Source organism: Pseudomyrmex gracilis, unplaced genomic scaffold (genome assembly GCF_002006095.1).
Source record: "Pseudomyrmex gracilis isolate BER0280 unplaced genomic scaffold, ASM200609v1 scaffold_718, whole genome shotgun sequence".
NCBI lineage: Eukaryota > Metazoa > Arthropoda > Insecta > Hymenoptera > Formicidae > Pseudomyrmex > Pseudomyrmex gracilis.
Window position 1 is genome coordinate 48,589 of NW_018021302.1, and position 11,564 is coordinate 60,152.

The following is an 11,564-nucleotide window of genomic DNA, read 5'->3' on the forward strand; positions in this document are numbered from 1 at the left end:
TCTCTCTCTCTCTCTCTCTCTCTCTCTCTCTCTCTCTCTCTCTCTCTCTTTCTCAGCAACTGGTTTTCATTGATTTTTTTACATTTCTGCATACAGAATTCTTACGTTAGTTCAAATATTTTGGGGCAGCCACTATTATTACCGTAAACAATTTGGCAGTTAAAATGAAAAAAGAATATACAAATGGAGATCATGCTATTATTTTTGTAAGATGGTGCAAAACATTTGTCGTATTTATCAAATAAACTCAAAAACAAACAAAATGTGGCAGTTCTATCTTGTGTTTTATACAAACTCGCTATTGCTACAATATATTCTTTTCACGTGAAAAAAGTTTTGTATACCTGATCCTTGTTTAAAACAATTATAGAAAAATTTACAAAAAGCTTTATTTAAAATAAAGAATTAATGACAACATTAATCAAAATAAAAGACAATACATTTTTTGCACTATCCTACTTACTCAAACAGCACAAAAAAACATCGTGTCTTAACTTTTATTATCTTGTAGACATTAAAAATGTCTTTAAAATAATAAGAGTTTTTAAGTCGTTCTTTAGAGACATATGCTGTCTGAGTAACTATATGTGGCAATATTAACTTGCCTTTGAAAAGTGGTACTAATCGTCCCCAGCATGTAATGGCACCCTTTCTGTTGAACTGACCAAGCGCAAGTTCCATGTAAAATAGAGGAATACCACCGACTACTAACATTATGCAATAGGGAACTAAAAATGCTCCTGTAAACAAAATAACAAATAAATTTAAAACACTCAGTTTTTTGCATACATAAGAAAGGAAAAATAGAACACGTTGATTACATAAACTATCAGGGAGTTACATGATTAATAACAATATCTTTTTATTATTTTATTTTCTCTTTAAAGTATCAATTATATTATCACAGTTTTAAAACTTTATGTACTGCATTTTATTTATGTACTAATCAAAACTTGTATATCATAGTATAGTAAATAAATAATATAGATTAGTTATACATATACATTATATATTTTCTTTTTTTCAGCAGAATACTTTTATAATTTTTTGAAACATTATTTTGTGTGTACATATGTATGTGTGTCATAACCATAAAAAATCTTTCAATTATTATTGATCTATAACAATGTAATTTTTAATTGATTATGTTACTTCAAGTTTTTAATATAAATTGATCAAATAAGATCTTATTATTCTTCAATCAATCGCTCGTGAAATAGTAAAAATTATTTAAACAAAAGGCCGATACAAGCAGTAAAATACATTATTATTATACACGACCAACCTGTATTTTACTGCTCGTATCGGCCTTTTGTTTAAATAATTTTGCTTATTATTCTTCTGCTGATAGAACTATCTAGACAAATGTAAAACATTCTTGAATCTTTTGATACACAAAAAGAACCTGGTTTATGTAACATTGGTGAATAAGATACTAAGAGAATAAAGGATAAGCAAAACAATCGCAGCAGATAAAGGCGAGTACATTAGAATATACGATACTTGATAGATGTCAAAAGCAGTATATAATTAGGTATATACAATATATGCTTGTAATAAAACCTGAATTTTTTTATTTATTTTTTAAAATGTATTTAAAATACTCCAAAAGTCTTTTTATATCATTGATATCGAAAATATTAGAAATAGGATAACGTATAAGTTTTACTTATTATAATTACAAAGTTTATTATAAATTAATAAAGAATCTTTTAGGCTTCAAAGTTTCTAAATTAAGAATTGTATAGACCGTCTATACATTTCTTAGTTTATTATAAATATTTTTTCAAAGACAGAATATTAAAAACAATGTTTGAAACTTATTCAACAATTTTGTACAGAAAAGCTTATTTATATCTCCCATTGGCTTAACGATTGACTCAGTCATATCACCGTGTTAATGTCACCTTGCCGCATTTCCGAAAGTTGAATATCGAATTATGTGCCTAAAAGCATCTCGCTACTGGTGCTTTAAATAACGCACAATGCAGTTATGGAACTAGCCCGTTGCTAGGAGAGCATCATATATCACGTTTTTTCACTGGTCGTTTTTCTGGAAGAGTAGAGTCTATGTGTTTTTATCTTTTTTGCTTATATAGTTTCTATGTATATGTCATACATGTAAAGTGAGAGAGAAATAGAGAAACAAAGAGATATATTTTATATATTTATTACTTTTTATTATTTTATATATTTTATTACTTTAAATTATGTACATAAATATATACATATATTCTTATATACATATATATGTACATATATTCTTTGTATATATACATATATTCTTTTTTATTGCGAATTTTAATTATTACTGCACGTATCGATTAATGACAAAACAAATAATCAAAAGAAGAAGACAGTAAGATTACCGCTATTACTTATTTCCTTGATCTTCTTTCTTAGCTCTATCGGAATTTTCGTTTCGTTACCCATGGAGATGTAATCGCATTATGGAGGATATTGTGTCGTTGAGCAACCTTGATTAATTTCCTCTCGTTCCTACTACAGTACAAATGTACAAATCATCTATTGAGCATATTTAAAAAATATATATTTTTTTTAAGTTGCTCGTCTTAATTAATTATGCAAAACTTCTATTATCATATTAATAATTAAAATTAGGAAATCTACATATACAATATTAGGCTTATATATTTATTTACACTTGTACATTTAATATAGAATATTTTATCTACACATTTGTTATTCAGCATATCTTTCTCTCTTTCTCTCAAATTATTATATACAACCTGAGCTATTGTTACATTGACAGCTAGAATTAAATTAATAGCACACGCGCGCGTAGATGTAAGTATAATTTATAAATACAATTTACTAAGTATTTGATAAGTAGTATGATTGTTTTGATTTAGAAAACAAATGTATAATAATTACACATTTCTCGAGGAAAAATAAAAACTTCTTCAACAAACTTATCAAAATAGTACGACGCAATAATATCTGTTTTTTTACCGCATAATAATGGATTACACTCAATTGTTCATACTTAGTCAGATATGTTATAGGTGTTCACTAGTTTATATTAATAGAAAATATGCATAATACAAGATGTAATGAAAATCAGCTCTTCTTTGTACCTACTAGTCTCTCTTCTCTCTCTCTCTCTCTCTCTCTCTCTCTCTCTCTCTCTCTCTCTTCTCTCTCTCTTTTTCTCGTGACAAGCGGTTTCCTTTTATAAAAAATATTACGTAAATCCGTTCGATTCTATTTAGATTATTGTTTCGCTAATACCGTCAAACCGGTCTAGAATTTTGATTAGCATTTATTAGTAACATATATTCAAGCGAGACGATGTCACGTTTCTTAATAACCACAAATTGATGCAATGGTTGCATCGATTAGTGATTATTGAGAAACAAGGAAACAAGAATCAAGAAGTTTGCAAATAAATTTCCGCGAAGAGAAACAATCTTCTTGACGAAATCACTGGTTTGATAAATATTAAAAAGGAAAAATGTCAAATGCAACATCTTCAATGTTGTATACTTATCTTTAAGTATTGTTTGTTGTAAAACAAACGTTTCAACTGTAATTTTCTACTCCTGATTTCTCCTTTAATGCTAACTATTTGAAATTTTGTTTCTTTTTTCTCTTTTTCTTATATAGAATATTAATATTATATAAAATATTTATAGTATAATTGATTTTACACTTTTTCTAAAAACGATAAAACTACAAGATAAACTTGATAAACTCGCTAATTGTTGAATAATTTACAGAATGCGTGCTTCTCTTACACACAATATCCGTTCTAATCTTAATTATCGAAATTTGTTTTTATTTAAATAAAATTTTGAGCAAGCGCTTTCTGTAGAGAATGACCATATAATGATGTAACATTATATAATAAATCACAAATGGCAGACAACTGATACAGGATGATATGTATCAATATGTACGTTACTCTGAATTATAATTATGAAACAACACGTTAATAGCGCCTATTCTAGAGTGATAACGATGCAGTCATCATTCTATAAGGTGGAGAGAACTGCACGCACATTCATGATCAAAGGCCCATTTCCCGAATAGGAAATTATAATTAATTAAGGTAATTGGAAATTAGCGACCGATCTTGCCCATCCTAATGGCACGGAGCCGCGTACTCTGCTGTACTCTTAATTGAGTTAGTAGCCGCTTTTGAGAAGCCTCTGTATCACTGACAGTGACCCTAATCGTATTCCTACCGAGAACTCGATACTATAACGGCGGTACTATAGTACCGGTACTATAACGGCGTCATCGTCACAGTCATTGTTGCTGTCGTTAATGTTGCTATAGTAAGCTTAGCAAGTCAAGAAGATGGCTGGTTTTTTTTGTTTTTCTAGAGAGAGAGAAAGAGAGAATTTAAAAAAAGTATATCTTTATAAGAGAACCTCGCAAACTCGAAAATCTTAATTTTGATAAAACTTTGCACACATGTAAGGGGAATTAATAGATGAATATACATTTTTTGTTGCTATCCAAAAACAGTTTTAAAAGACTTTTTTCACAAATTCATAAAACAAAATTTTTAAAAACAATTTTATTAATGTAGATAAATAGAGATAGTTTAACTAAAAAACTTTTGTATAAAACATTTTTTATTATTTCTAATAATTTTTGAGATAAATTAAGAAAAGTGAAAAGCCACTTTATATATAAAAAGTGATTTTGCCTCTTAAAACCGTTTGTAGATTGCAACAAAAAAAGTCAATATTTAACTATTGACTCCTACATGTATGCACAGTCTTTATTAAAAATGAATTATATATATATAAACAACTCTCTGAAGTAACTAAGAATTTAAAAACAACTCTCTCTTCCAGATTCAATACAGATGTCGTGTACAAAAAAATAAACAAGTAAATAATGTTACAATTGTTATATGTTTTAAATGTTATTGTTAAAATTGTAAATTGTATATTATTTATTGACATATAACCAACTTTACAATTTAAAAAATTATATCTCTGATATTCGTACATCGATGGTAGTTAGCGTAATTTAAGTTGATTTTAAATTTGTTGGAAAAAGTTCATATATGTATTGTATCTTCCACAACATGCTGTTTCGTGTAAATTTATCTTTCTCTCTAATTGCAATCATGTTGAACACCTGCAGTTGGTTTTACATTATGAAAAATCTTTATTAAACGAAATCTAAATCCCGAGGTCATTTTCCACGAGGTAAATGCCAATTAAGTCGACCAGTTAACGCGGTATTGCTTGCTTGCTAGAGCATATTACTCACCAACGCGTAACATCCAACTTTTCTGAGTTAACTATAAATAAAATGAAGTCCGACGATGTTACAAGAAAAGAACTGACGAAGTTCTCTTCTTCCAGAAAAAGTTTTTCTCTGAGCTAACATATATATATACATATATATACATACATACATACATACATATAGTATATGTATATATATACATATAATATTTAAAAATATTAGTTATAAAAAATTTAGAATAAAAATAAAGCTATCTACAGACACGTGTGAAAAATATTACTTTTGTATTATTATACATGTTTATATAAAAAAATTAATCACATACGATGTTTTAGAAAATATTTGCTCAGACACACATAACAAAATTGTATCTCATTATGTTCGTTATTTATGACAAACGCAAGTGGATGATATGTAAAAAACTAAATTATTAAAATCACATATTATATTCCTACCATTGCATGTGCCGTCAATGACAGAGAAAAACCCTTGATTCGCGCGCGAAATAAACAAAAATAAATTGTGCGGAAATTGCGAGAGCGCGTTGAGATGTACTTACCGCCACCGTTTTTATAGCAAAGGTATGGAAATCGCCACACATTAGCGAGATCAACGGCAAAACCGATTACTGACAGCAGGAAATCGAGCTTTCCCGACCAAGTCTCTCTACTATCGGCACCACCGCCGTTGCTGTCACTCTTTGCAGGATTTTTTATCACTGTCGACGACATCTTTCCGCTATCTACAAAAACCGATAACAATTCACAATATATGTAAACCGCAAGCAATATTTTATTTAACTTTACGTTCCAATATTATTATTTTATTAATATGTTTGTAGCAATTACACAAAAGATGTAAGCATATGAAAATAAATAATATATACTGAAGATATTTTAAGAAAGCGTTATCTTTTAGCTAAGTTCCAACTTTCCTACATCAAAAATATTATTTTTTTGAAAAAGTTTTCTTAATATAAAATAAAAGACAAATATAAACCAAATAATAGAATCGAATTCAAGTAACGTACAGTTTTCTTAAAATTTAAAAAAATATATATTTTACAAAGTAAATTTAATCTAAAATGAGCGTAGATATGAGGAGTTTTCTCGAGTTCGAAATGGATAATCCACATATTATTAGGATAATTAATCAGCTTATTTGAACCAAATGGTATTATGCAATACAAAATATTATGCAATCAATTGAGTCTTGGTTGATCGAAACGTTTCGACTTTTATAAATTTAATCTATTTATGTACATTAATCAATGTAAATCTTAAACACAATTCATAAATATTGTGCGCAATATTAGATGCAAGGTCACGTCTGTGCAAGAAACGGCAACAATCGAGAGAAAGGAAAACAAGTGGAACTAACAAGAATGAAGAAACTGCGAAGAACGATAATGTAGTGAGAAGACACCTAGCAATTTTTAATGACGCGTGCGTGCGTGCGTGCGCGTGTGCGTGCGCGAGTGCATGCGCATTCGTCACTATATGTATATGAGAGCGCGAGAAGCATGTCGCGTGCTCGTGTAATTTGGCGACGACAAGTTATCGATAGCCCTTCAAGCGACAACGCTCAACCCCCAACGAGCCTCATTGTACCCCGTGACGGGTACCGGTCAAACAGCGGCATATTTCAAAGGCGATCGCGGGCGATCCAGACTCGAGGAGCCACTCAACGAGGGGTTTTCTGTCACGTACACTGATCCACGCTTATCCACAACCGACCTGGTTAATTGATATTCGGCTGTTACGAAGATATATATGAATGTACACACGTAAACTAATGCAAAAAATATACGAAAACAAAAAATCATAACGTTAGATATTTTATTAGAAAACTAATTTTTTCTCTGACTGTTTCATAGATTTATTTTTAAGATGAAAAAAAGTTGGAGTCTCTGCACAACTGAGATTAGTAAGCATAAAGGGATCAATAATAAAATCAATATTATCTAAACTATCTACAAATGCGCAAATACAATAACAAAGAAGAAAAAACTATAATAAAAAATATGTATATTTATACCATTATATAAGGCTTTACGAGCTGTGTCTAAGATGTCGAGCGAAAACTGTACACAGCGCGTCAAAAATTTGTGAAGTAGGTGTGGAGATCTAGGAGCAAAAGGGGCGGTTTTTCTTAGGGATAAATAATGCGACACAGTTGTGGATAAACGATTGTTACTAGTTAGCTGTTACAGTGCTCGTTGGTGCTATTTATTCCTAAGAGAAACCGCTTCTTTTGCCTCTAGACTTTTGCCTCGCGTTTACTCCGCGAATTTTTGACGCGTTGTGTACGTGTATATATATATGTATATATGCATACACATGTAACAAGTTCAACTTGTAAATTTTAATAAGTGTATTTTAATAAGTGTGAGTATTTTTTGAATTGATATCTCAATTCTTAAATTCATACGAGATGCTGGATTTACATCTCACATATGACAGACTCCGAATACCCCCCTAACTAATTTCAAGGTTCGACTCCTGGCCGAACCTGGAGAAGTTTTTTTTCACAATATTTTAAAATTAGTTGGGGGAGTATCCGCCCAGATAACCAAGATTGAATGAGCATATTTTGCAAAATCTGCAATAACACATTATGCCAGTACAATGTAGCCAGCATTCAAACATAATCTGTTATTTCAACTAGTGTCGACAGAAAAACAGAAAAAAAGAGACTATAAATGTGTCATGCCATAATGCAAATATTATTGCATCAATCACGCAGAACTTGCTCAAAAAAATGTAGCAGATTTGAAACATAACGTGTTATTGTCATTTAATTCTTTATTTATTTCTATATTTTTGCTGTGTTGTTTTCTTTACATATCGTGCCTACATAATTCACTCACTATGAGGACACAGCTGAGTGGAATCTGTAAAGTGCTGATTAAACCTGCGTGCATACTGCTGGCATACTGCTATCATTTGGCTATCGGGGCGGGGTCTGTCATATGTGAGATGCAAATCCGGCATCCCGTATGAATTTAAGAATTGAGATATCAATTTGAAATATCAAAAAATACTTGAAAAAATTTACAAGTTGAACTTGTTACATATGTATGCATATATACATATATATATATATATATATACGTACAGTTTCCGCTCAACATCTTGGAAACAGCTCGTAAGGCCTTATATATTGGTTTAACTTTCAACGAGCCTTAAAAAAAAAAATTATATGTATATTTATATATATATATACTTAATAATAACAAAAATGATTCGGTCTAAATTCTGATATGTATTTATATATGTATTCACAAATATATAAATAACAATAAGAAGAAAAAAACGTTAATAATGTTAATAATAATAATTATTATTATTATAATTATACTAAGAAAACCGATTTTAATCTTTTTGGTTGGACTGGCCGTACTCATATACTTCAGAACAATATCTTGTCGCGTTAGTTTTTTTTTAACAATATTTGGGTAACAATATAATTTAAAACAAAAGATAAGCTGTTATCTTAAGATATGAACTCAATGCGTTGAAAAATATCACCTATTATATACCTCCTAAAACATTATCAACTATTATATAACTATTCAGTATTCGGTTTAGCGACGGATGACTCTGCAAACATTTTGAACCGTTTTGATTTGACATTAAACGAATATCGTAACAATTTTTATTTTTTATCTTTAAAACAAAAATATGAAATATCAAATCATATGTGGCACATGAAATCTTTAGTGATGTTTTGATTAATTGTATATAGATACAGGCTTTGCTTTTAATTTATGAGATATTCAGTTTTATTAGAAATTTTTTTAATATACTCTAGAATTCTCTTAATTATTAATAATTCTTTTAATAATTTTTTTAATTTTTTAAAATAATTTTCTTAATTGTTATTATTTATTGTTATTGTTATTATTTATTAATTGATGAAAATCAGTAAAAGTACAAACAATACTATTTTTTATTAAAAAAATATATTTAATTATTTAACATCTTAATATATGTTATATTATTTAACATCTTTATTTATTTCACTTTTCGTTAATTACAATTGTGTTTGATACTATATACGCCAAAATAAATCGTTCTTATTATAAATAATAAAATATTATTGCGTCTACTTTCTTTAAATACTTTTAGTTCTTAGTACAAGTACTCTTTCATATTTTTTCCTTTAATCAATATAACACTTGTTATTTTTCTTCTGAATAAAAGAAATAGGTAGAAGATAAGTATCAGATAAACAGTAAAAACTTTTTTTTCAATATTTTATGGTAACAAATATTTGTCACACACGCGCACACACACACACACACACACACACACACACACACACACACACACACACACACACACCATATAACAAATTTAGGTACCGAAAAAATTAGATCTACGTGTCTTTTCTCGCCTCAGCAAGAGCTAGCTTTTCTTTCTATGTTTAGCAAAAAAATTCACCAAGTTGAGAAGGAGCACTTTACACCGATAAGAACAAACAATGGTGTAGCAGCTAATTGTTCAAATAGTTAAATAAATATAACAACTGCAATAACATAATATAGTCAGCGAATATAACGATAGCGGAGGAAAGGAATTGTTTTCTGTAACCGCATAGAATCGAAGAAACTAATGACAATTCACAAAGGAAGTTTTACACTTAGTTTGAAATTTTTCTGCCATATATGATAACATAATACTAATTTTGTTTTAAATAGAAATTGAATCTTTAATAATTAATATTCAAATAACAGAAATATATAGTCGGTAATAAGAGCCGTTCGCTGAATGCTGTGCGGAAATATACATGTATGTATTCATATTTCCGCACAACATTTAGCGAACGGCTCTTATTACCGTCTATATATTTCTAGTTTAAACTTCAGAGCCTAAAGATTTTCTAATTGTTCAAATAACAGCTCTATAAAATAAATTAAAAAAAGAAAAGGAAAAAGAGCCTATAGTCCAAGTTATGAATAATCAAAACAAAACGCCGTGTATTCCGAACGTTTGATCAAATTTTATTGGTGATCATCTTTAGCACTGTATACAATGTAAAAAATAATAGAATAGATAGGAGGTCTCACCGAGACATGAACTCGGATCGCTAGATTTAGAGTTCAAAGTGCTCGGTGGGATCTCCTATCTATTCTATTATTTTTTACATTGTATACAGTGCTAAAGATTATCACCAAAAAAATTTGATCAAAACGTCCGCAATACACTACGTTTTAAGTTGTTTTGGTTGTCCATCTTCAACTTGGACCATAGGCTCTTTGATTCTGTTTTTTTCTTTGAATCTTCAAGCCGTTTTACTTATTTAATGTGCTTTGTTACAAATGATTTCAAGAAGCGCATCTTCGTGATATAATTTATAATTTCTTTAAAAATATATACATATAAGCGTATGCGATTTTAGAATCCCTTGTAAAAATGTTTAAAAAATGTGTATTATCAATACGAAAACATCTATTTTATTTTTTGATTTTATATCTAAAGATATTGAAATCAAATAGCATATAATAACATTGTGTACTTACCAAATATCGAAACGCCAAAGATGACTAACGAGCAACGATGAGGCCGTGAGTGTTGCAGCTCAAGAAGACACCGCGACACTGACCACGCGACTGTTTGGTCCACGACAAAACTCCTACGACGAAGACTCGCCAAAGAGTCAGAAGTAGTTCGAAACTGGTATCCGTCAAACCCATACCCGTAGTTAGTCTATTGTCTTTTGCTTTTTTACTGTTCTATCTCCGGTCTTCGTTTCGCGCGCTCAAGTTTCAAAATTTTTAGTAGTCTCTTTTTAGTAGTAAAAAAGAATAAAACGATTTTAGTAATCCACAGATGCGCGCGCTTATGTCTTCGCTCAAGCGATTCGTTCCATTCGAAAAAGACCGCACATTATACGCGCAAACGTGTCTTTATTAAAGTTGAAAAGAATTTAAAGACGCTTCAAATATGAGATGTACATCATATCAATAAAAAAGGGCATATTCTTTTAAAAACAAATCACGTTTTTTATGTTCTCTCTCTCTCTCTCTCTCTCTCTCTCTCCTCTCTCTCTCTCTCTCTTTCACAATTACATGACATTTATAATAAAATAAATCGGGATTTTACGATTATAGAAAAAAAAAAGAGTTTGGAACGCAAAGATGCAATCTCGGCACAAACAGAAGAACCTTGTCGTAAAAGATCGGAAGAGTAAATGACGAATCTTAGCGCCTGTGTCAATGCGCATATATATCCACCACGATCACGTGGTATCACGCGTGCGCTTCGCTTCTTCTCTCTTTCTTTCTCTCTCTCTCTCTCTCTCTCTCTCTCTCTCTCTCTCTCTCTCTC

General features: G+C 30.0%; 1 protein-coding gene across 1 annotated transcript in view; it reads right to left on the bottom strand.

Moving 5' to 3' along the window:
• LOC109861383 (sodium-dependent dopamine transporter) overlaps window positions 1-11,287 on the bottom strand; it is a gene marked incomplete at its 3' end in the record, with an annotated part of 46,586 nt that extends 35,299 nt beyond the window's left edge. Inside the window, exons 1-3 of the mRNA XM_020441008.1 lie at window positions 10,757-11,287; window positions 5,792-5,974; window positions 606-740 (exon numbers count right to left, since the gene is read on the bottom strand). Of these exons, the coding sequence (XP_020296597.1) occupies window positions 606-740; window positions 5,792-5,963 (307 nt within the window). The remainder of the gene's footprint in view (window positions 1-605; window positions 741-5,791; window positions 5,975-10,756) is intronic.
• Between the last annotated feature and the right edge of the window lie 277 nt (window positions 11,288-11,564).